This window comes from Filicampus tigris, chromosome 1, assembly GCF_054856515.1.
Source record: "Filicampus tigris isolate MCC_2025a chromosome 1, RoL_Ftig_1.0, whole genome shotgun sequence".
Taxonomy (NCBI): domain Eukaryota; kingdom Metazoa; phylum Chordata; class Actinopteri; order Syngnathiformes; family Syngnathidae; genus Filicampus; species Filicampus tigris.
In genome coordinates this window covers 35,495,399-35,520,925 of record NC_141217.1, presented here as the reverse complement: position 1 = coordinate 35,520,925, position 25,527 = coordinate 35,495,399, and the positions used below count along the sequence as shown (strand labels likewise).

The window sequence follows — 25,527 nt, the reverse complement described above, 5'->3', positions numbered from 1 at the left end:
GAGGTAGAAGTGCGTCTAATGTATCTGGACTTTTTACGCTGTATCGGGACTTCACATGAGCCCACAGTACCCACACTTGTTCTATTTCTCACTTGCGCTTTGTGATTCATTCCTGTCCCTCGTGAGACAGACTCGTGTGGTGGTGTGTCGGTCGCGAACAAGCCGCTCCTAATTATTAGGAGCCGTTCTCATCGTTCACTTCAAAGACCGTTCGTTTCTCACTGCACGCAAAGGGCTGTTAAAGCATACAAAGGAGGGATAGAGAGAAACAGAGCAAGGAGAGACAACATGAACATGAAGTCGGAAGGAATAGTTAAGAAAATAAGGGACAGCAGGAAAACGAGCAGTTATATCTGGACACATCTAAACTTTTATGGCTCAGCTTCAGAAAACATGTAAGTTGTGATTGGTCATTACCCGAGCCCTAAGCAACAGTGATGTCCTTTTCAGTTGGCAGAAAGTGGCAAAATGGCCGCCCCTGAGATGGCTAAAAACGGGTGCATTTTGTTGCTTAACTCATATTCCACAAACGCAATATTAATCGGAATGGTGTGTTTAGTTAGACTAGTGAAGACGCATAGGGCATATTACTGTTAAGACATTTTTTAGGTTGACTCTCCCTTTAACTTTGGGTCGATGAAAAGCTTGATGTGAATACCAACTGCAATGTCTCAAGTTAACTGTTTTCTTGCTTGGATTAAATTTATTTTAATTCCTCCTCAGCGCGGCTTTGTTTTTGTTTTTACTTTGTTAGTTTTTTCGATTTCAGTGCGAGTGTATGTGTGAGTCTTGCCGCTGTGAGACTTTAACATCCCTCACCATGAAGTTGGCCGCACGAGGGCGACATTTTGCTCCAACCCCACCCCCACCCCGTACAAAAAAATTGTTTACGTCTCTGCTCTCTGCTCCCGCACCCTAGCAACTGCAGCATCAGCACGAGCGACGAGCGTCGGTGAGCTACGTCAGCGCACCATTGTCGGCATCAAAGTCACACAACCTCTGGCAAGACGAACCGGAAACACATTTTCGCCCTTCAGAGTATAATTAAGAGACCTAATGAGGCAACTATCTGACATTAGATCATCCGTTGTAATTCATTGTGTACATCAAATAACCAGATGTATGGTGAGTCATAATTAGTATTCGTTTTACGGCGCTTGTTTGGTTAATAAGGGTCGATCTAGAATTGGAGGATAATTTAAGCACCAACATTTTTGAAAACAGATATAATTCCTTGTTGGTTTCACTCAAAAAACAGGTAGAATTAATCATGCAAATTGGTTTAGTGCAACCCTTCTACAGATACTCAGGCACCTGAAAAACATGTTTGATAAATATGAATAAATCATTTTCAATTAAAGGAATATTTCACATATGTACGCAATTTGCAGCAGTAAAAAGTTAATATTGTGTCCATAATTAATTTGGTAACTTAATTTTTTAATTTTAACTTTATTATTCATTTACATTTCATAACTTTAAAAATGATTTTAAAATAATATAGCTCGCTGCTCGATCAACCCAAACACATTTTGTTCAAGAATATATTCCCATCAGGCCCACTAGTTGAAACACGGCATTCTGATTAATACTGCATTTATGGAGTATGAGTTAAGCAGCAAAATTCACCCCTTGAGGGTGAATTTGGTGAGGGATATTTTTTGTTAATTTTGTTTTGATCGGGGGGGAGGGGGGTGACTAAGATTTAACTCAGCATTCATGTTTCTTCAAGGAAAGGGTTGATTGGTCAATAAAATTCAAAGCAAAAAAATCTGCTGACATTGTTGATTGTATTATTTTACATGGATTTCTTCTTATGACAGAACTCAATGTTTGTATTCATGATACTTATTCATGAAATTACCCTCAAATCCCAGTAATTTCCCAAGCATTCCCATAATTCGCATATTTCCAAAATTACCCAGCTTTACTTCTCATAGAAATTTACAGGAAACTTTCCGGAAATTTAGCGGAAATGATTTAGTCGCATTTAGTAATCCTTCAACAACGCTCTGATTAACCACATAAAAACACAACTTTATTAGGAGTATTATTTGGAAAGCCGTCACCGGAAGTTGCATGTAATTCTTGTAGGTTCACACTGGTCCTCCTCCCGTCGTGCCAAGCGAAGCTCGTCGAGCATCACCGCCCTCTTTCTACCTTCTTTCTATCCCTTCTGTCTTTTCTATCCCTCCGTTGCATTTCTGTCATTTGTTTTTGTATATCTTCCGGACACCCCCTGATTCAGAAATCTCCTTTCTTCCGTTTTCCACATTTTCCCTTCGAGCGCAAAGCGTTTTTGTCTTTATTTTGTTGTTTTTCCTAGCCGCCCGTAACGCGACAAAAAAAAAGCGTCCATCCAGCGTCGCCTGTTTATGTGTCGCCAATTTGACCCTCGTTCGCCGTCTACGTGTGCGTTGATGTCAGCAAATGTCCTCCGCGTTTTGTTTCGACCCTCGGTAGCATTTTAGGAGGCGGCGAGCATCAGTCGGGTGGACGACGAGCTCCCATGCTGCTTTGCGCACCGCGGGACAACAAATCACCTTTGCAGGTAAGTAGCGCAAACGGGTCGGCTCATGTATCGCTTCGATACGCTTGATATCAAGATTTAAGGTCCATATACTAGTGCGCTCTTCGTACTTACTGACAGGACACCTTTGGCATACTAGTAGGACAAGACAACTACAGTACATGTTACTCGTGAGGTGAGACTACACTAGTTGACAACTGTGAGATGCTAGTACTCCTTGTGTCAAGTTCTGCTAGTAGTGGTAGAAGATGAAGGAGGAAGATGTTTGCTTCACTAGTAGTTTCCATAATTAATCGCGGTTACTCTTATTTTTCAACTACAATTTTTTTACAAAGCTTGGGAAAAAATGTAAGTATATTTTGATTCAAAGACTGCTCTAATAGCTTTCTTTCATCGTTTAATACGATTCTTTTCCTGTAAAATACAACTGTTGAAAGACACATCTAAGACGTACTACTAATATGGCATTTGAATTTGGCTTCGCGAAGTGCGCAAATTATTTGGGAGTTTTCCAATGAGCCGTCGAGCAATTTTTTAAAGTGAAACTACGTAAAAGTCTGTCTTTGTGACAGGGACTCTCCTCTAAGTTTGGCTGCAAAGTGGTCAAAGGGAAACTGCTACAGGAAGTAAATAAAACTGAGTTAAAGCGGAAGTCAACCCAAACATATATATTTTTTAAGAATATGTTCTATGCAGGCCCATTAGTTGAAACACGGCATTCTGATTAATATTCTGTTTGTGGAATACGTGTTAATCCACTCGTTTTTAGCCACCAATCACAGCTCAGATTCAGAAAACAGGTCAGCCGTGATTGGTCGTTGTGAGCAGTTGTGATGTGATTTTCAGTCGACAGGATACAAAATGGCCGCCCCCAGAGATGGCTAAAAACGAGTGGATTTTGCTGCTTAATTTATATTCCACAAACTCAAAATTAATCCGAATGCCGTGTTTCAACTAGTGGGCCAGCTGGGTTGACTTCCGCTTTAACTGAATTAATTTTTTTTAATGCGTTATAAAATTTTAATTCATCTCCATAGTTATATACGTACCATACCATATACATGGGTGTATTAACGGCATGTTTGGTTCGGTCCACTTGCGTACCGTTTCTGATCAGTTTTTATTATTAGCATTAGCTTACGCGCGAGTAGGCGACTTTTCACACGGACGCTATTGAGTGTTGCACACGTAGGAGAGTAGGGGCACAGACGAGGAGCCAGTACGTCAGAAGCCGTGATAAATCATAAATGCATGGATAAATGGCATACGCAAACAAGCCAGAGCTCGAAGGTCCCCCCGTGCACTGCGGCCCCCCTTTTGGGAACATTTTGGCTTTCCTGTTAAAATTGCAGATGGGGAAAGGTACGTGGATAAGTCCCAAAGTTGTGTGCCATCATTGCTAGATGGAGATCGGTGGCTATGTTACAGGTAGCACGTCTCATAAAATAACGCACTTGAAACGGCATCATCCTACTGTGAATGTTTGTTCCACGAGGAAGAAAGCAGTCTTTTTAGCCAAAAACTTCAAACTTAAATAGCGAGATTTATCATATCGTCGCTGTCATGTGAAAAACACTTATCTCCTTTTTTTTTTCCCATTTTCTTATTTTTATATGAATGGTGTTTGCGTGCGTTACAGACACGGCATTATGTGAAACTGAAAAAAGTTTCCAAAATTGGAGATAAGCGTTTTTCACAGGACAGCGACGATATGCTGTTGAACATTCAAAGATTTCAATGCCTAAAAAGTGTATATAATTCCATAAAGACTTTTTAAAGTTACTGTATTTTTTCATTATAAAAAGAGTTTGAATACAGTTAGCATAAATAGCATAGTGAGCATAGATAGATAGATATGCTAATATAGTTAGCTTGGCTGGAGTAGGGCATAATTTGTGTTTGGCCTTGTTCCCTAGCAACAACTGCACTGGTCAAAGACCCCTGCCAAATTTAGATGTAGGATCGGAACATGTGCACTATGGATTTCTGCTGTTTTAAGTGCTGTTTCGTAGGGGTGTAACGGTACATTCGGGAAACATCACAACTCAGCAACACACAAATCCGACCACAACTCAGATAATCCAATTCGTTATGCTGTTGAACATTCAAAGATTTCAATGCCTTAAAAGTGTATGCAATTCCATAAAGAGGGAAGAGAAAAAAAATCATTATAAAAAGAGTTTTAATATAGTTAGCAATAATTGTAACTGTTATTGTATGTATTTTTTTTTATCACAAAAACTGTATATATGTACTGTAATGACAACCTGGCTTTAACTTGAATACTTAGGTGTGTCATAGGCTTTTGCTGCTGAGTGTTTAAAGATCTCAGTGTCTTAATAATTTACTAAATTAAGAGATCTTTATTGTGAGTGTATTTTTTATTCTGGTGTCATTTCTTAGAAAAAATTTTGTACCGAAAATATACCGAACCGAACTTTCCAAAAAAACGAACCGAACCAAAATGTGATTTAGCGCACCATTACACCCCTACAGTTTCAATGCTACAAGAGGGTGTCGGCAGACCCTTATCAAGGTCAGCCGGGAATCAATTGCCCCCCTCCCTGCGTCTCCCCACTACCTACTCCCCCACCTAACATGTGTTAATGCCGGTAGGGATTAACATCAATCTGGTACCATGACACACAAGCCAACTTCCTAAGCGGGCTCATCCTGTCTTTTACCGCGTTGACAAATGACATGTTTACATTTCCAGGACGACCTTCCTCCTCCTCCTCCTCGGAAGTCACCAGTGGCCTTAAACTAAATAATCCGTCCTCCCCTTTGGCCGCCCTCAGAGCCTCCCTCATTCTCCTGTCCGTCCCCCACCATCTCGCCCAGCTGTGGCCCTCACAGGGCGCGACCGCTGGCACTCACCTGGAAGGTCCTTGGCCTCAGGACGACTGCCAGCACCAGCAACTTTCCTACATGAGGGACAAGGCCACACAGGTCAAGCTCGTTGCTGCCAGATAAACTCGCAAGTCACATGTCCTGCTGTACTTGAGCGCTGACTGTGTTCTTATCGTGTGTGCGTCAGACCCCCAGGGCCTGGGCAGATGAGCGGAGGCGAGGCTCTCACAAGCGTTCGGCCTCCTGCGGGAGCACCGACCAGCTCAAGGAGGTCGCTGCACACTCCCCCCCGCATGAGAGAGAAAAACTTTTTTTTTTTTTTTTTTTTAGAAACAACAACAGTGTTTTACCCATATCTGTGTAGCTTGTATTCTTCCCATTTTCGATTGTCAAGCGGAAAAAGAACTTGCGGAAAAGGGACTTGTTATTGAATTAAAACAAATATCAACATTTTTCATTGGTTTTAGGCTCAGATCAAAAAGAGGAAAAACAGCCCACGGGATCGAGTTTTATTTGAGGGATGCACTGATACTCGTATCAGTATCGTGCCGATACTGTACGTCTGGCCGTGGAAATGCTCTGATACTATGACAGCGATACCACTTCACCAGCCTGCAATACCTTCCGGGTGGAGCCATGTGGAGATTTTTCAACTTTAAGATCAACATGGATGACAGCACTTTAACCGACTGCAAATGATGTTCTTGAAAATGCAGAATAAAAACCGCTCGGGCGGTGAACTAATACGCCTTGCATTACATGCTACATTTAAAGTGAATTGTTCTCACGTGTTAAAGTACAAATTACAAAATGCTCACTATTTCATTTTTTTCATTGCCCGTTGAAAATGGGAAGAAGCAATGATAAACTGCTGAAAAAAAAAAAATTGAAAAATGAAAACATGCATGTGTCCAACATCTTTCAGATCGCTAAGCTGCGTCAGCAACTCCAGCGCAGCAAGCGGAGCAGCCGGCATCGGCGGGACAAAGAGCGCAAGTCGCCCTTCAATGGCAGCCATGCCATCATGCAGTCGCAGGTGATCGAACAGTGCGGGGGCGGCCAACCAGACAGTGTCCCTGGTGTGCAGGCAGCGTCAGGACATCGTCTTTGTTTTTCCAATTCTTGCGCACACTGCCTGCGTTGACAGTAACGGCCAACATTTTCAACGGCATAACAAAAAAAAAAAAAAACTGGAAGAAATTGCATGAAACAATCGGTAAAAACGGAGGTTCCGCTGTGTCCCTTAGCAAGTCCCGCAAAAACTTGATTATTTGTGCAATATTTTTCTGTGACGCCATCAGATGCCACATAATTGCGCCAAAGCCCTGAGCTAATAGGAAAAACCGTCATCTGCGTCAGAAAGAAAGGTCTTTGATAGCCATTTTTCGTCATTGTGTGAAATTGAATTTTAGATCTCAAAATTACTCAAATTGTCTATACTCGATATCGGTGAGTACTTAAAGAGTGAATACTTGCATGGTATCAGTCTGAAAAAAATGTGGTATCGAATTAGGATCATAGCTTGTGGTGTCTTCAGTTTAAACAAATTAGGTCATTGTAAACATTTTTTTGGGGGGGGGGTTGTCTTTTCTTTTCTTTTTCTTTTTCTTTTTTTTGCTATTATGTCCCCCGCAAACAGTCTGAGTTTACTCGACTTCCATTTTCTAAGTGTCTTGTGCGTGTCCCGCAGGCGCCCATGCCCAAGACCATTCTGATCCCCATCCCCATATCCAAGTCATCCGCCCCTCGTTTCCGCAACAGCGTGGAGGGTCTCAACCAGGAGATCGAACGCATCATCATCCGAGACACCCCCGAAAAGGATGAGACCATTGTTGTGAGTCGCGGCAGGATTCATAGCGATGCTCTTTTTTTCTTTGTTTTGTTGTTTTGTTTTTTTTTTGCCCCCTGTTTTCGACTCAACAAACAAGGAAATATACCCGTTCAAATGACGGGAATTTATTCCTAATAAATTTTGAACACATAAATATTACGAAACACTTAAAGAGGAAGTCATCCCGAAAATTTTCGGTTTACCCCCCGCGAAATGGAGAAAAATGGGGAGATTTTACTGCTTACCTCATAATGCACAAACACAATATCAATCAATGTTTAGACTAGTGGGGCTGCATGGAACAGAACATTTTGGGGTTGACTTACCTTTTAACACTTGTAGGGATTGTTTGGGATATTTTCAGTTAGTTTTTATTAAGTCATACTATCCTGAATAACAATTTAAGAATAACAAATTAGTCACTTTCCAGGAGACCCCAAAAATGGCAAGTTTGTTCAATCATTAACATTGCGTGGTGAAAGACGGAAAGCCAATTTTAACACTTTAGATTGTTCAATAATGTATAAAATGAACACCCACGCACGCGTGTGGACTGACCAGTAGTATAGATTTTTGAAAAAATATGAAATTCACCAAAATGTGGCTTCCCAGGTTTTTTGCCCAACACCAGCGATCTGCAAACTACGATAAGACAACAAGCAAAAACGCAACAGTTTGTGAAAGGGCTAAACAATTCTGAAAAATAATCACATTTTTTTTCCTTAATATTGCAATTACATTTTAATATGCAATTATTTTTTTCAAGGTCCTCTTATTTATTTTTTTTAACAAACACAAGCAATACTGTATTACAATAAGCAATGTCAGAATTTTTACACGTCAATGTTTTGGTCTTATACCGTAAGTTAGGCTTAGGCTAAAATAAAGGCAAATACACGATGGGTTAATATGGAAAATAGTTGATCTCTTTCAATTAGAGTTGTTAACGTACTAAACACTTTGACATCTTTTTAGCGTTCACTACGACAACTTCACAAAATGCGAAGTGTGGCATGAATTTTAGTCACTAAATCATATGTCGGATTCCAACGATAATGCAAAAGAATCGGTGGCTTTATCGCCTCAGCGTTTCGTGTATCACGAAATCATCACAAGTAATCATGTTGCCTGCATTTCTTAAACATTACTTATCTAGACACTAAAGAAATGAAATACATGAAATAATCATTTCCTCTATAACGCTGCGCCTGGTTTGCGTTTTGCCTGCCAGCCGCAGGACGTCCCCGACGGGCACCGAGCGCCGCCGCCCGTCCCGCCGCGGCGCAGCAGCAGCACCCGCAGCATCGACACGCAGACCCCCTCGGGGGGTGGCCTGAGCGGCAGCCACAGTAACAGCGGCAGCCGCCCCGACTCCATCTCGCCGTCCTACCTCACCGTCCTCAACGACGCGGTCGGCGGCGGCGGCAGCCCCTTTGACGACAAAGGTGATGAGACGCAAAGACACAAAATGTACTCACACTAGTAGACGTTACACGCGCTTGTGTAAAAAAAATGGTAACACACTCAAGTCAAAGTAAAAGTTCCCATCGCTGCCTTTTTTTTTTTTTTTTTTTTTAAGCTTGAACCTCCTTAAATGTGTTTGTTTGTCATCAGAGCTGGGCCCCTGCTCGCCGCTGCCAAAATACGCTGCCTCTCCGCGGCCCAACAACAGTTACACGTTCAAGAGAGAGCCCCCGGAGGGCTGCGAGAAAGTCAAAGTGTCTGAGGAGTCGCTGTACGTAGAAAACCTGTTTTGTTTCTTTTTTTTTTTTTTTTTTTTTTTGTCTTTCTTTCTCATAGCGCCCCAGACATGACATTGGGGCGGGGGGATATTCAGTTATGAGCACAACATCGCTGGCGTCAGGCTGAAATCATGCGCCTTCAAAAGAATCACTTTTCAAGAGCTCCCTAAAAACTGCAGGTTTTTTTCTACCATTAACATTGCATCGCTAAAGAGAGCAAGACACTTTAAACACTTTAGCTCGGTCAATAATTTGTAAAAATAACACGCAAATCTTACGGCACGCCACTAAAAAAAGGAGACAGAAAAGAAGAGAGTTACCGAACAATTTTGGCTTAGCTAGCTCAATGCTAACACATAACGGAAAACACTATGTATAGATGTGCTAACAATTAGCACTGATAGTCACGGCGTTATAACAATTTGAGCGATAGATATTTGAACACAAATGGTTCAGCAGCACATGTAGACAGGCAATACACACAGGCATGTATTCTTTATCATTTTGCGAAAAGCGACCAAAATGATTAAGCCTGACCAAATAATCGTTTGGCCGGTTTCATTGGTCCATGTTAGTTCTTTTAAAATTGTCCGACTTTGTGACAATTTTTTTTAACGTCAACACAGTACAATATAATCTACATGTGAACTTAAAAACAATTCAAATAATTGTTGTAAGCATTAAGAGATCAAACAAGAAGTTATTTTATTCATTATATATATTTTTTTATTTATCGTCCGATTAATCGGATATCTGATTTTTATTCTGCCAAATTTTGGAATCGTCCTCAAAAAATCCATATGAATCGGGCCCAAATAATGATCTCACCCCTTATTGTTCAAGGCGGTGCTCGCCATAAGGAGCAGCACAATAAATTGAATTGAAGCCTTAAATCAAGATGCAGAATTGATTTTTTTTTTTTTTTTTTTTTTCTTTAACATCCAATTAAATGATGTTACTTCTCTTTGTTTTTGTGTTTTTCTTTAAATATCTGTTTCACGCCTCTGGCTATGTACATTTTTTTTTTTTTTTTTTTTTAACTGACAAGCATAAAATGAATAAGGTGTACCTGTGTGTGCGTCTGTTCCAGGCCCAAAAGCCTGCAGGAGATCCCCCCATTCCTGTGTCCCGACCGCAACAAGGTCAATTTCATCCCCAACAGCGGCTCCGCCTTCTGCCTCGTCAGCATCCTCAAGCCCCTCCTTCCGGCCCCGGACCTTAACTTCCGCCCCGGAGTGGGGCTGCGCAGTCTGTCCCCGTCGCTGGTGCCTCTGTCCACCCAGCCCTGCCTCCTGGAGGAGCCCGAGAGCTTCTGATGAGCACCTTCAACCCCCCTCGAGCTCGAGAGAGGAGAAGAAGAAGAAGAAGAAGAAGAAGAAGAAGAAGAAAAGGCCTTCAGCATGCTCGCTCTCTGATGTCTTTGTTCAAACGACGCTTCCCACTGCCTCACCTCCTCTTCCTCCGCCTCTGTACAACCGATCTCATTGCTGTCTTACCGTTTTGAAAGGAAAAAGGGCATACTTTTTTCACCGTATGATACCATGACGCCTTTCCACAGACATATCTTTTTTTTTGTATCTCTACTTGTTTCTATATAATATGCCTTCCACTACAAAAGGCCATGGTGCTGCCAGATTGTAGCAAAACTTGAAGGGGTAAAAGTTAAAAAAAAAAAAAAAAAATGTGCCTGATATTTTCGAGGACAGTACTCCCCGTTTCCCAAAACCGATGTAGCGCCTCTACTTTTTCGTTAAAGTTACAGGGGGGGGGCGGTGCCAAACAAATTCATACATTTGTATTGAAAGGCCAAAGCTAACTGTAAGCTGTGCAACACTGTCCTTATTTCACATCTTTGGCTTGACAGTGGATATAAAAAGTCAACTTTTGAAAAAAGTGTGACCAACATAAATTATTTCAAAACCTTATCATCCATTAATTTGACCTATAACCTGTACAACTCAATTGATGTTTTTTTTTTCTTTCAAAGAGGGGAGTAAAAAGAAACAGTTGAGGTCATTGCAAAAGTGTGCACACCCTTTCCTGAAAGCTGGGCTATGTGTTCAGAATGAACCAATTACATTCAAACTCGTGTGAAATTGGAGGGAGGGGGTGGGTGACTTTGCTCGTGAAAGTCGACCAAAGTCAGAATCGCTAATGGACGCTCCGGATTAGAGCCGAAATGGGCAAGACGAGATCGGTCTAACAAAAAATGAGTTTTTAATTTATTTATTTTTCCGTACAAACATTGTTATACGCTGTACACAATTTGAAATGATCAAAAAACGTATAAAATACGGGAAAAAAACATACAAGTTGACAAGCATGCTTATAGAAAGCCTACTAGAACAGCTTGGAAGGCAACCCCAAATTTGCTTCACAATAATATGTCGTATGCACCCTCAATGGTGCAAGCACGACATTCTGATTAACGTTGCCTTTGTGAAATAATAGTTACGCAGCAAAAATCATCCGTTTTTATCCATCTCATGGGGCGGCCAGTTCGTAACTTCTGTTGACTGAAGATGACATCACAGTTGCTCGGGGCTCAGATCGCAACCAATCACGGCTCACCTGTCTTCCGAAGCTGAGCCTTGATTGGCTGTTACCTGAGCAACTCTGATGTCATTTTCGGTCGAGACCAAGTGGCAAAATGGCCGCTCCCTTAGATGGACAAAAAACGGGTGGATTTTGCTGCTTAATTCGTATTCCACAAACACAATATTATTCAGAATACCAAGTTTAGACTAGTGTGGCCGCATGAAACATATTGAAAAGATGTTTTGGGTTTCGCTTTAAATTGTGACATGCTTGTTGACTCCCATTTAACAGGAGTTTTAATGTATCGGTTAATTCTGAAATTGGCCGCATAGCCAGTTAACCACATTACTTTAATTTCCTATCCCCATTTTTTTTTTTCAATGGAGTTGTACAGATAAATTGTGGGAAAAAGCTGTTATCGTGATCTCATTTATCACCGGGGGATGGATTTTGAACAGGGGTGTGTCGATTTGTGATATAACTCTACTTCCCCGCCTACCTCCAGCCCATCAACTCAAGTCCATTTCCCTCTTTTCGGTCCACTCGTGACATCCGAGTCCAAAGAGTCCGTCTGGGTGGTGTCCACCCACACTGCTTTAACCACACTGTAGTGCAGATGGCAGTGGTTACCATGGCAACGAACAAACTCATTGAACTGATACTGACATGATGCATCTTGGGACAGTTGGCCATCATCAGCAAATGGCTGCAGCATCCGAAAAAGAAAAAAAAAAAAAAAAAAACCCGGCACGACACACAAAGAACCCAATTCGTGATGATCTTATGACACTATTTATAATGTTCCGAGAGCACCTCAGCCCTCCACGTACCATCGGAATGTACTGGGATGTAAATAAATGCCGCATTGTATGAGCTGACAAAGACATGTATCAGAGTTGAGTGAACAATGACAAGATACAATTCAACCCTGCCCCCATCATCAAATTGCGCCACTGAGTACTGTGAATTACATGTTATCATTATTGTGAATAGTAATGTATTTATTTATCGGACGGAGGTCAACTTATGAATAGGCAATGTCATCATCCATCTCAGGTTGTAGTGAATACAGAGCACGAACAAGCAACAGCTGCCATGTGTGTAGCCTTATAGTCAACACTCAACGATGAGAACGAGTAGCAGACGAGTAGTACGCTGAAAGACGTTCAGCAACCTGATTTGGATTTTTTTTTTATTTTATTTTTTTTTTTAAATCAACCAAGAAATAAATTGTCTTGTTCCAAAACTGTTGAATGCTTTTTCAGTTCAAAATCCTCATATTTGGGCTCTTGACCAAAATATTACTGCTGCACTAAATTTTTTAACTATTATAACTGTTCATACAAATGTATGAAAGCTCCCAAAAGTGTCCATTTTTTTTGTCCGAATTTGTCATTTCCAATTTCAATTTAAGCTCTTAAAATATAATGGTGATAAACTGTACCGCTCACATCAAGGTGTATCTTAATTCCTTGTTTAATTGTAGGCCGGAAAACATGAACATTTGAGTCAATATTTCTACCAAATAACACAATTTATCATTTGTGGAAAAGGGCCACATTTTACAGCACCAGAAAACATTATATGTGTGTGTGTGTGTATGTGTATATATATATATATATAGAGAGAGAGAGAGAGAGATTTTTTTGGGGGGGGCCCGAAAATGGTTAGTTTAACAAAAATATGCAGGTAAAGAAGCGAAATCATACAAAAAATATAAATAAAAAAACAAAAAAAACTTGCAAATAACTATTACAGCCAACACTGGCCATGGAGAAGAGTGTGATCCGCCATCTTCAATCCGCTTTCGATACACAGCAACCCTTTACGCACGTTCGTATGATTGGTCAACACTTAAAAACGAAGACGTTTGATTGGCCGAAATAAAAACGAATACGCACTTGCCCTCATAAACATCGTACGTGGACGTCAAAGTTGCCGCCATGTCGCATCAGGACAGGTACTGTATCTCCACAAGAATGCTAACACTCACTCACACATGACCAAAATTGTCAGTTATATACCACAGAAACACACTTTTTTTTTTTTTGCTCCAGTTTATTTTTGACCTGATGCTGCTTGTAAATCCTGAAGTTAAATAAAATACATGAAATGAAGCATTTGTGATTAAATAAATACATTCAAGAATAAACCGTTGACGGCAAGTGACGGAGTAAATACTACCTTCACTAAGGAAATTTTAAACTCTTTAAAGCTCAAGATAAATGTAGCAAAAAGTATCCTTTCATCACGCGAAAATGAATTAAAATACAGAAATAATAACAGTAATAATAATAGACTTTGACTCCTCAGAGCCTTCCCTCACAACCTTAAAGATGCACTCTGTCAAGCATACATCTCATTTTGTCATCTCGAAAATAACTGTCGTTTGCTGTCATATTTTTCATTACAACTTTTAAATTGCAATCTTGCTAGATGTCTTTGCATTTTGGGAGAAAATGTTCGATATGTAAATGCTCTTCTTACACAACACAGTAGATCCATCACCTCAGAATCTGAGCATTCACAGTTCAGAGATACAGTACCGGTACTGTATTTTCATTCCATTCACTCACATCTGCATAAAAAAAAAAAAAAAGGTTCAGTCATAAACAGAAGTGGATTCCTGCTGTTCTGTGATGGCACGTTCTTTAAGTAGATTATTGAAGAAAAGGGTGTAACCAATACAGGAAAATGTACATACAGCTACCCATAACAAAACATCCATTACTGACCTGCTCCTGGTATCAAACTCAAAATTGGTCTGGAGTCAATGACCAACTGGGGCTAAATATTTTTTTTATTTATGTCAATCACTAATTCAATGACTAGCAATGAGGATAATTCATTGAAAATTATCATTAGTAGAGCACGGACAAAAGCATATAAGGAGTTCAATTCCTGCTGGTTATTTTCTGGTTGGTGGGGTGTCGGTTCAAAATTCTTCTGCTGTTGTCAATTTGTTACATAATGCTTACGCTCAAGTTGTATGTGTAAAGTACGTATGTATGTAAAGTTGCGTGTTCTTAAACACATTTCGCCAATAGTGATGATTCTGATATGCTTTTCACATTATTCTGTAGCGCAGAGGCAGAGTTTTGTGGAGCTCTGATTGGCTCTGGGTAATGTGCTCGCGGACACATTTGTCCATTAAGTACACCACTAACAGAACAATGCACACATTGTGTTATGTAATAAAGTCCAAATCTTTCTTTGGAATGTGATAAAGCCCAAACCGCATCCAGCATCCAGGATGAAAGCAGCACCCTGCAGACAAGATGAAGAATGAATAGTGAACGCAAACACAAAAGAATCTGTGACATTATGTGCAGTGTGAGGGAGTCAAATTGTTGTTTAAAAAAAAATAAAAATAAAAAAAAATAAATAAAAAAAGGGGGGGGGATTCCAATTAAAAGTTTACAAACTGTATTGGAGTACCTTGACTTAGAAGGTTTTTTTTTTTTTAAGTTGTGAGTGATCGCTTGGTCAATTTTTTTGCAATTGAAAACAAGGAGCGCTACCGATGATGCAAAGATGTCAGCTAGCTTATGAGAAAACAAAATGTTTGAAGATGACACTTTTCAATTGAATCACCCCGAATAATAACTTCAATAACTCCCAAGGAAGACATCAAATTTGAAATATTCCCCAAAAGACCCCATATTAATTTCCAATGTACATTTTCCAGAAACTTTTGAGAAATTTACTGGACACTTTCCACACCTTTGCAACTCTAGCGCGGTGTTTGCTGTCATTGTTGCGTGTGTGTGTATATATTGACGTTCGAGGTATCATCCTACACAATTTCAGGCGTTCAGGAGCTCGTCTGCGGAGCGTCCAATAGCGTCAGGGTTGGAGAGCGGGTCCAGGTCCGCAAACAGGTTGAACCAAGCAGACATATCTCTGGATCCACCTGCAGTAGCTACACCCACGTTCACATATGAATAACAACTAATCATTATTACTATACAGTGGTACCTCTACTTACAAAATTAATTGGTTCTGGAAGAAATTTCTTAAGGAGAACATTTTGTAAGTCGAGACGTGTTTTCCATGTAAATGCCCTAATCCGTTCCAAGGCCCCCAATATTCAGACATGAGTGTTTTATAAAGCATAAAAATGCATGAAAACATGTCACAAATACACGTTACAATTAGATTATTGCACAATGAAAGAATAGAGTAAAGAATAAAAATGACGGTCATTTACCTCGCTTTTTGCCCTCTTTGGTTCATGTTCTCTCTCAGAAGTGGTTTTTGCCTGGCGTTTTGTAAACAACTGATTTAATAACGTGGCGACTGTCATACTCTATGGCGAGATCAAACAAACGCATCCCCCTTTCATACTTTTCTATTACCTCTTGCTTTGTTTGTATGGACAAAAAAACAAAACGATTTTCTCCTTTTTTTCTTTCCCTCGTTTCTAATTCACGTTAAAAAAAATAAATAAAATAAAATAAAAAAATCGGAACACCTCATAGCCCGAGGGGCGAATGACGAGGACGCTGCATCTATCTATCTACTGTATTTACCTATCTATCCACACACAGAGACATACGGAAGAAGTCCCTCTTAGCCAATGGGATGCCAGGAAGATGCTAGGCTAGCCAATGGCAGCGCAGCTATGAGTATGTTGCGTTCAGGAAACTCCGGAGCTGCGAGTATCAGCCCATACTTTTACCTTTCGTATCCTGAAATTTCTTTCGTAACTAGAGGCAAGGTTTTCCTGTTGAGGCGTTTCGTAGCTTGAAAATTTGGTATGAAGAGACGTTCGTAAGTAGAGGTACCACTGTAATTACAATCGCTCGGTTTGCGGTTTACCATGGGCTCCAGACGCCGGAGCCGGCGTAGCTGCTTGGTTCTGCGCAGGAGGGGGCTGAAGAGGCGGTGCTTTAAACATAGGCGGCGTAGACCAGCCTGATAGCGAGACAAACACATGGCGATGAGAAGCAGCAGTGTCGGCCTTTCACCAGCAGGGGGACACGGCTCACCTGCGGAACTCAGACTGTGATCCAGGAGCTGAGAAGGCAGGAAGCCGGTAGGGCTGAGGGAGGCGCACTGCGGCGGGGGGGCGCTCTGGCCCGACGGTGGCGCCGGCCCGGCCGCGGCAGCGGCGGCGGGAGCGTCGAAGAGCCCGAAAGCATCCTGCCACTCTGCGCTGAAATCGTCAGTGGCCCCCGGGCTGGGGCTGAGCAGGTCTTTGAGGAAAGCCATGTCACCCTGTTCGCCGTCGTCATCCTCTGGTCTCGACCCCACGCCAGCGGAGTTCGGCAAAACGCCTTTGGGAGGAAGCCGGGGTCGTGAAGCGGCCGATGGCCACGACCGACGCCGAGTCGCTCGACGCGCAGAGCTTGGCTAGCGCGTTAGCCAGTGAACAGTCAGCCAAACTCTACAATCTCATTCAATTTTGCGACCGTGTCGAAGTGAACACTTAAAAAGGCTGCAAGTCCAAGTGTTAACAAATCCAATTGAAGTAGATGAACCGTCATTCGTATACTTCATTCACGGTTCATCTGTCTTCATATTAGCGTAGGCGTAGCCTGTAAAACCAACACATTCACGTGTACAACCGTACGTACCTGTGTCAGCCGCACTTCCCGGTGCCTCGTCATCCAAGCACACCAGACTAGAGAGGGTTAAAACGAGGCTACTTTAAGTAATCATCATCATGCGTTTTAGAACGACCCAAGCATAGGCACGTAATCAGCAACTCGGAAACACATTTGCACAATCCGATGAAATGTTTGTAATATTAGATGGTTCCTAATACTATAATAATCCCAGATGAAAATGTCTCTTTTCACTGCAACTGTCACGGTTCCGTGCCCATATTGAGATGTGCTCAAAATATTGAATCCTAGGACACTCTAAACTACGATCACAACTGGAATGGCTTTCAGTGGATGAAAGATGTCCACCAAGGCTGAAAACAAATATGGAGCACAGTACTTTTGTTTGTTAGTGGACTGGCTAAATTGAAAGTACAAAATTGGTTGTGAATTTCACTCTTTTTTGACAGCCACCCAAAACATTCCTCATAAAGATTTAATTTTCCCGAATACAAATATCCATCTATCTATATCTTTTCCTCCTGTGCGATTTGCGTTTTAGTTTAGTTCATTAGAGTTAGCCCACCTGTCAGTGTTTCCCTGTAGAACCTTCTCATCTTGCTCCCCTTCTTGCGCTGCGGTTATTTGCTCCAGTGGGTCCCGCAGGTCCTGCCAAGCGATTGGATGACATTAGGCGGCGGACATTAGTGCAATCGTGCAGTCCTGCACCTGAGCTTATATCGTGCAATACCCAACATTCCCCACTACTGTTAGTCTAGTTTTATTTTTATCCAATGCTGTTCCTTATATTTCACTACACACTACAGCACTGTCACTTACTTAAGAGTATTTTTCCTCTGTACTATGTACAGGCTAAAATGAGTGTTCCTCATACTTTTTATGTAGATGTATGTTGGTGTGTGTGTATATACAAATGTTACTGCGTATATTTACATGTATACGGACACATGTTTGCCGTTAATGTTATACATTAATGGCTACCCCACTGTGGGATCAATAAAGGCCTTCTTATCTTATCTTATCTTATAAGTCATCCAGACAGAGGTAAAAATGTGGATCTTTGGCAGAGCATCATCTCCCCACCTTGAGCGTGGTGAACTTGTACGGCACGTGTCCCTGGAAGGCATCATGGATGCCAGACAAGGCTTGAGCCGTCTTTTCCCAGAAGTGAAGCAGGGTGGTCTGTAGGAAGAAGGGAACGTGTGTGAAACCTTGAAGAACGAACAAACGTGCGCAAGGCCGCATCGACGCTACACTTACGCTTGCCGCTGTCATCGTGGCACTACGACTGTTGCCGATTGTTCTCTTGTCCCTCCACTGACTTTTTATCCCCTCTATCCTGCTTTATCTCTCAGTCAACCTTCTGTCCCTCTACTCTGTCTCTCCGATCAAGGCGGGCGGTCGCTCCACGGGGCCTGGCTTCGGTTGTACGTTTCTTCCTTAGCTGGGCCAATGCACGGCGTCATAGCTGAGCTGACAAACTGAATCGCTTTTGCTATGTTGCAGACGGCGCCTTGCTAAAGTATTAGCCCCACTGGAACGTTTTGACGTATGGCCAGGCTTCAAACGTAAAGATATCAAATGTGATTTTTGTTGTTGTTTTTTTGGGGGGGAAGAATCAACACCAAGCCGGACACAATTGTGAAGTGTAACAACCTTTAGACGATGTTTTATTTATTTATTTTACAAATAAATAACTAAAAAGGGACAGGCGAAGACAGTTCGTTGATGGGAAAATGGAAAACCTGTTGGAGTCTGCAAAAAAAACCTGAGAATGGGATGGAAGTTTACCTTCCAACAAGACAATGATCCTTAACCATAATGCAACATCTACAATGGAATGGTCCACAACAAAACGTATACAGATGTTAGAATGACCAAGTCAAAGTACAGACCGGAATCCAATTGAGAATCTGTGGAATGTTCTGAAAACCTCCGTTCACAAACGCTCGCCATCTAACCCGGCTGAGCTCGAGCTGTTTTGCAAAAGAAGAATGGGCAAACATTTCAGTCTCGGGATGTGCAAAACTGATTTGCAGCTGGACTCGCAGCAAAAGGTGTTAGTATTAATTCAAGGGGGGTGAATATTTACGCACATCCTATTTTTCAGTTTTTGGGTAAAAAAAAAAAAAAAAATTTTAAGTTTAAAATATGGTATACATTTTGTTCTACTTCATGATTTTGTCCCACTTGGTAATGATTCTTCACAAAAAAAATGATGTCTTTATGTTTGAAGCCTGAAATGTGGCAAAAGGTCAGAAAGTTCCAGGAGGGCGAATACTTTGGACCAATACGGTGGACCAACACATGTAACTATACTCACTGGCATGTATTCTTTATCCTCTGCAAAAAATGACTGCTGCTGCTGCTACTACTGCAGTTCAATGAGGAGTTGTGACAATCTCCTCCATCTCCATGTACTGTATGTGATTATGTCTGTGCTAAACTGAGAGGGGAGCGTCAAGCCTGATCACGGCAAGACTCATACTCACTGTGTATCAGATGTATCGGTGTGGTTCTTGACCTACTCAATGTGTAAAGTATTTGTGTTGCGAATCGGCGCTATATTAGGGAGCTCCTAAGGTGACATGGAAGTTTAAAAAAAAAAAAAATGCGTTCCCTCGCAAAGACTGCGAGATAATGTAAAGTTGGGGTTTTGTTTGAAAGTGAACGCATTTTTTTTTCCATTTATGTACTTCCAGGTCATCTTCCGGGTAAACGAAAGCAACAAAGATGGAGCGTTTTCACCCGTGGGCGAGTTTGAATTGAATTGCTTTGAAATTCGCTTGAAATACAAAGAAATAAAATCAGTTCTTGATACTGAGCACGGTTTCCAAATGAGCGAGAGACATCTGAAGAGTGCTAAACGAAATAGGACATCTCTTGACGGCAAGAAGAGTTGATTCTTCCCTTCATCTTGTCGTCTTTCAAACAGCCGCGTGTTACAGGCTAGGCTAGCTGCCAAACTGACCCGCAAGTACATAAACATGCATTTTAAAAACAAAGCATTCCCTCGCAAAAAAACAACAACTTTACGTTATCTCTCAATTATTGCGAGGGAACGCAAAGTTGTTTTTACTTCCATTTTGCTTCCATTAAACAGAGGTGACTAAAAGATAGTAGTTGGGCCAACCTGATAGTTGCAAAGTGAGTGCGACAGCATGTTGCAGCGGCTGGCACCCAGCATGTCCACCTTCTGGCACACGTCGTTCTTTAACTTCTCAAACTGATTCTTTGTTTCCCGCACCTGGCCTTGAACCTGCCAAGAGATCAAACTGATCAGTCCAACCACCGTCCACATACAAGGACCAAACGCGGAACGGGCCAAGCCGACCCTCACCTTACGGAACTTTTCCAGCTGTTTGTAAGTGTCCGGGTCGAGTACTTGAGAGACGTCTTTCATCCAGAGCAAAGCTCCTCTGTACTCTGTGCGGGCTTTCTCCATGCGGCCGACGGTCAGGAGCGTGTCTGCGATGGCGCGTCGTCGGAAAGTCTCGACTTCCTGGTGCAAACGTTTTAGCGGCGCGCACAGCGCCATCCTGTGAATAGAAAACAAAGTTCATTTCAATGTAGACCACCCTCATCTACGCAGGCGGGCGCCTCTCACCTCTTCTTGGCAGAAGTACAAAGGGCCTTGCTGGTGGCATCCATCATGTTGCCAGCCTTGGTGCGGTCGTGTTCCGCTTGGAAGCGGAGGAACAGGCCCAGCTCGTTCTCCTCCTGGGACAAACCTGTAGAAAAACAGTTTGACAGCCTTTGCTATTAGTTTGGCCGGAAGTAAAGTTTTGCTAACGTAGCCACTTTTAACTCACGTGTGATCCTATGCTGGTACTTCTCAATCACCTTGAGCAACTCGGTGCAGGTAGACTGGACTGAGCGGAAGAACTGCAGGAACCAAACAAGAAAGACAGCTGACGATGACGGTTCATTACCAATCCGCAAATAGGTTAGCATTTTAAATGACGTCAGCTTGACTGTTACACATAAATTACTCGGCATATACAGTATGCTCCATAGTGCCATTTCGTGGATTATGCCTGCTAATGGAGCAGAGTGTTCCGGAAGCTGGACACATCTGCGCACCACGTTATGAATTGCATTATCAAGTCGGGTATGTTGAAATGTCTATGTTGGTTTGTGTAAGGTTTAAATAGGAAATACAATTGATTAAAATTTGTTGCACGGGGGAGTAAACTGTCTGCACAATAAAGGCAGGTAATTTATTTGTCATTCACTGCCTCATTCCACAGTCTTTTCATTGCAAGAGCACACGCTACCGAATACACAAATTCCAGCTCCCCACTATGTGATTGGTCAAACCAAAATAACGCTGCATTTTTTGTTATGTTTTACCAAAGCAGGTATCTTATTCTTAAAAAAAAAAAATGAAAAAAATAAATAAATTAAAAAATGGGAGGCGGCTTAAGCAGTCGCAAAGTGCAAGGGGTCCTCGGTTTACAACTTTGTTCTGTTCCCACGGCTGAGAACTTGTACCCACCAAAACGAGCCATATTGTAGCCGTAACCTACACTAACGCAGCAGTACTTTATCATAATAACAGTATGAAAAAACACTTTTCGCCTATAAATATCAAACAGTCAAATGAAAAACAGTAACGATGGTAACAAAGTGTGTTCTCTTGTATAGCGCCAAATCTATGAGGATCTTTGCATCAATGTGTCAACTGTTGTCACCCTAGGACCTGCATTTTTTTAACTGTTGCATAGTTGCAGGCCACTTTTATAAAAAGGAATAATTTTTGTTTTTGTTTAAATATAGCCTCTGAAAACGCACGCACACGGTATCCTAATTTTAAAAATGGTTACAAAATGAGTTTGATATACTGCCAAAATCATCTTGCTAGCCATGAGGTGGAGCTGCACTCTATTTGTTTACAGAGTAAATTGCTGCCTTGAGTACAAGGAAGTAATTTCTCGTCCCTTTCCTAATATGTTTTATGTGGTACACTTCTGTGCTGCATCATGGAAGGAAAATAACTAAATAAAAATCAGAATACGAATACATGTCATTTCTTTGCTCCAGTAGCTGTCCGCGACCCATTTCTGGGTCCTGGCGCACCAGTTGAGAATGGCTGTAAAGCATATTTTATAATATTGAATTAAAGCAGAATGGCACTTGGTAAAGCAATGACTTCTGCCAAGGAGTATGAAACAGCATGGAACGTATATATGAATCTCGTCATAAATATTAATACATTATTTAAGAAAATAGAATGAAAATGAAAAATGCTTTGACCCTTTATTCAGACCTGCACTAAAATTGAATGGCTTGCCCTACCTAATCGCAAAGTTTTGCAGGAATCAACGAAGCAGATTTTGTATAAACCTGATATCGAACTACAAAACAGTTAAGAAAATTTAGAGCAGCGGGTCATAGGGTAGGTCAGATTTATTTGTGCAAGAGTACTAAATATGGAAAGAAAAAATCTTTCTTTGCCTCTCCTTGGTTGATTTGTGGCAGTCTTCATGCCCCTTATTTACCTCAAGCTTTGCATCCAGGTCAGCGTCAGAGGCCACCACATACTCATCCTCCTTCTTGCCTGTGGCCTTGATGAGCACCTGCTTGGTCTTCCAGAACTTCTTCTGCATGCGCGCCACCACTGAGCTGTCTTCACCCAGCAGTTCCCCGACAAACCTACAGTGAGAAAAATTTATGATACATTGTTGGCGACAATGTATTCTGAGTTGACTGTAGATGCATACATACCCATCCATGATTGGGTATCAAGACTTTTCCACTCTGCAAGTATAAGAGGTATGACCGTTCATTAATGGTTAAGTCCACTCGTGGTTTTTAAATAGGTCGAATTACAAAACATTTAGCTATTCATTTCTCTGTGAGAACGCTTTAAGATTCTGAGGACTCTGAGTGTAAGAATTCTTGGAGAGATTCAGCAATCCATTTTCTTTAATTTTCATTGTCGCAGGTAAACTACAGCTTTTCCTCTGCCAATCGCTCGCAATGAAAGAAAACCATAGACTCGCCAGGAATTTAACAAATGTTCGAAAACAGCCTCACCTACTTTTCCCACAATTCTAGACCTGTTTATTACTAGGAAAATAAACCCGCCTTAGTCTCGCAACAACTCGTTATCTTAATCTTTCTTCAAACTGTACAAACGAATATCAATTGCGTGATCAGTATTCACTAATTGTGAGCTAATATGTAGCATCTGCTACTCGAGCACTGACAACAGCTGGCTGTCAAAGCAGGTGTTCACTTCACCGACACCGGAATCGGGGACAACGTGTAGTCCTCCCGACGTCTTTCTTGAGAGCACGGTTGCCTTACAGCCACGTCGAAGGTTAATAATCGAAATAAACTCATTTAGTTGTCGACGCCTGCCCAAAAAGAAAAAATAGATGGTGTGCTAGCTAGTTATCGGCTATGCTATACTGTTACGTTAGAAACTTTGCCAACTTACGATGAACGCAGGCAAAAAAACTGAACTAAAAAAGTCCTCGTCCTTATATGTGAGCCATCGGTATGGTGAGGCGTTACCAAACGTTACTCTTTATGTTGAATTTGTCCTTTAGTGCCAGCATCTGATAGTAGCTCGCCTACAAGGTCCTCTCGCGATATCCATCATTGTGTGAGTCAGAGAAACAGGATATGCAAATTAGTCGTGACGTATACAATTCTATGGCACACGCATGTAAATTTTACACTCTCTTGATCTGATGAGTAAACACTGTACTGACAGCCATATTAGATAATCATAGGAAAATATTTCCTCCTGGGAAATTCTTCTGGAACTCTCAATTCACAAAGATAGATTGGCGTAAAACATGGTTTGTTTCTTATATTTTTTGTAACAATAAACAATAAGTAAGAGAAATACATCTAAAGTAATTACATAACATATATCCAATTAATTTATATATTTCGAAATTTGCTAGTTGGACTGTAGATGCACATTTTGTGGGACTGATCAAGAATGTCTGACTCATCTTTTCTATAGGTGTCCCTTTTGTGTTAAATTCTGGAAAGGTGTACAGAGGTTTTAATAAACATCACGCAATACTTCAGATTTATAATTATTATTCATGGAGGTGTGTCCCACAACATGCACGCAAACCTCTGTTACCATAACCCGTTTAGCATGGTAAAAGAAGAAGAAATCAGTGAAACACATGATACTCTGGACTTGACATCATCAAACAATTTTCCAAAAGAATGGGGAGAGTAAATGTATGTCCTCTCTTCTATTGTAAATAAATGTTTTGTTTGGCCATAGAATAAGCGATTCTTAACTTATAATAACTATTTTTAAAAAACAACTGTGTGCTTCTTAATGTTTTTTTTTCTTTATCTGTATCGATTGTCAGTCATGGCAATCAACAAAGGTTTAATTAACTTGAGGCAATTGGACTTTTGTTGAATAGTTTTTCCCCAAAAGTTACTGACTAAGGCAATGAATGCTCTAAGGCTAATGTAATAAAGTAAAGTTAAAGTGAAAGTCATGTAAAAAATGTATGTTTTTATCCAGCTCATAGGAGTGGCCATTTGGCCACTTGCTGTGGACTGAAAATGACATCACAGTTGCTCGGGATTCAGGTAACAACCAATCACAGCTCACCTTGAGAATGTCACATGACATTCACTTCATGTGCACATGAAGCATTTTGATGTCAGGACAAAGTTGGAATTTTATGAGAATAATATAATTTACAAAGAAAAAAGAGGTCATTGTAATAAAAGCGTAATATTATGACAAGAGGTCTTCATTTGATAGAGAATAAGTTAAAATCTTAGAATGAAGTCATCATTTTACCAGGACAAGTCGAGAAAAAGGTTCATGGCAGCTACACTAAACATGTGATCTCATCTACAGAGCTGAGATGTTTGGGACCTGACTGGGACGAGTTTCCGGAGTTTTGCTACAAACCTTTTGAGGAAAAAAAAGACGTGCATATGCTCAGCGTATCTGCAGGTGTCTTGCTGCCGAACTAACTTGTATTCATTAGCTCTTGGGAGTTGGCTGGAAAGTACCTCAAGCCACCATTAAACACCTAATGTGTAGAAGATAAGTGGAATATCTTACAACTGAATTAGAGGTCTGTTCTCATCCTTCTTCTGCACCCACCAGTGCCGTTTGGACAGGGTTGAATGACCTGGTAGATCTCGGCAGATTCATCTGGTCGAACCACCACAGGGTTGACCTTCACCTGCTGGGCTCCAAAACAACCCAGTAACATTGTCAACGTCACCAAGGGTTGTGTGGCGTTGAGCCAAAAATACTCGGGTCTCCTTTTGGATGAACAAATATTCCACCTGACAGCAACGGCTGTAGGTTCATCTTATAATGTACATCTTTGGGCATGATCGTTCATGTATATCATGAGATGAAGTTTGTTTGGAAAAAATGAGTTTTTACTTTATGACATGTTTATTAGATATTTATATACCTGTAAATGTTTTCTATACTTATTGTATGAGCTGCTC

General features: G+C 41.2%; 2 protein-coding genes across 3 annotated transcripts; one reads left to right on the top strand and one right to left on the bottom strand.

The window, feature by feature from the left end:
• Positions 1-2,063: 2,063 nt before the first annotated feature.
• Positions 2,064-12,737, top strand: fam117ba (family with sequence similarity 117 member Ba). 2 transcript variants are annotated; one of them, XM_086036716.1, is made up of 8 exons: positions 2,064-2,551; positions 5,247-5,479; positions 5,568-5,651; positions 6,306-6,416; positions 7,071-7,214; positions 8,443-8,656; positions 8,826-8,946; positions 10,044-12,737. In XM_086036716.1, the coding sequence occupies exons 2-8, from the start codon at positions 5,459-5,461 to the stop codon at positions 10,267-10,269; spliced, it is 921 nt and encodes a 306-aa protein (XP_085892842.1). In that variant the 5' UTR covers positions 2,064-2,551; positions 5,247-5,458; the 3' UTR covers positions 10,270-12,737. The 2 variants fall into 2 exon arrangements, with proteins under 2 accessions (XP_085892842.1, XP_085892850.1); XM_086036724.1 differs by lacking the exon at positions 2,064-2,551 and adding an exon at positions 2,559-2,705.
• A 214-nt stretch (positions 12,738-12,951) lies between these two features.
• ical1 (islet cell autoantigen 1-like) lies at positions 12,952-23,696 on the bottom strand. Its single transcript, XM_086036703.1, has 14 exons — positions 23,507-23,696; positions 22,789-22,821; positions 22,563-22,716; positions 20,874-20,946; positions 20,669-20,792; positions 20,402-20,600; positions 20,195-20,320; positions 18,145-18,243; positions 17,627-17,709; positions 17,071-17,117; positions 16,483-16,770; positions 16,313-16,408; positions 15,292-15,413; positions 12,952-14,758 (listed from the first exon to the last, which is right to left on the bottom strand). The coding sequence occupies exons 2-13, from the start codon at positions 22,794-22,796 to the stop codon at positions 15,298-15,300; spliced, it is 1,413 nt and encodes a 470-aa protein (XP_085892829.1). The 5' UTR covers positions 22,797-22,821; positions 23,507-23,696; the 3' UTR covers positions 12,952-14,758; positions 15,292-15,297.
• Between the last annotated feature and the right edge of the window lie 1,831 nt (positions 23,697-25,527).

Bases quoted from the DNA above. Each gene is read 5' to 3' on its own strand.
- fam117ba (XM_086036716.1), top strand. From the start codon at position 5,459: ATGAGGGACAAGGCCACACAG. The intron at 6,417-7,070 runs GTGATCGAACAG...CGTGTCCCGCAG, and splicing joins ATGCCATCATGCAGTCGCAG to GCGCCCATGCCCAAGACCAT. The intron at 8,657-8,825 runs GTGATGAGACGC...GTTTGTCATCAG, and splicing joins CAGCCCCTTTGACGACAAAG to AGCTGGGCCCCTGCTCGCCG.
- ical1 (XM_086036703.1), bottom strand. The intron at 20,947-22,562 runs GTAAATAAGGGG...TGGTTCCTGCAG, and splicing joins ACCTGGATGCAAAGCTTGAG to TTCTTCCGCTCAGTCCAGTC. The intron at 20,601-20,668 runs GTGAGAGGCGCC...TTCTATTCACAG, and splicing joins TGTACTTCTGCCAAGAAGAG to GATGGCGCTGTGCGCGCCGC.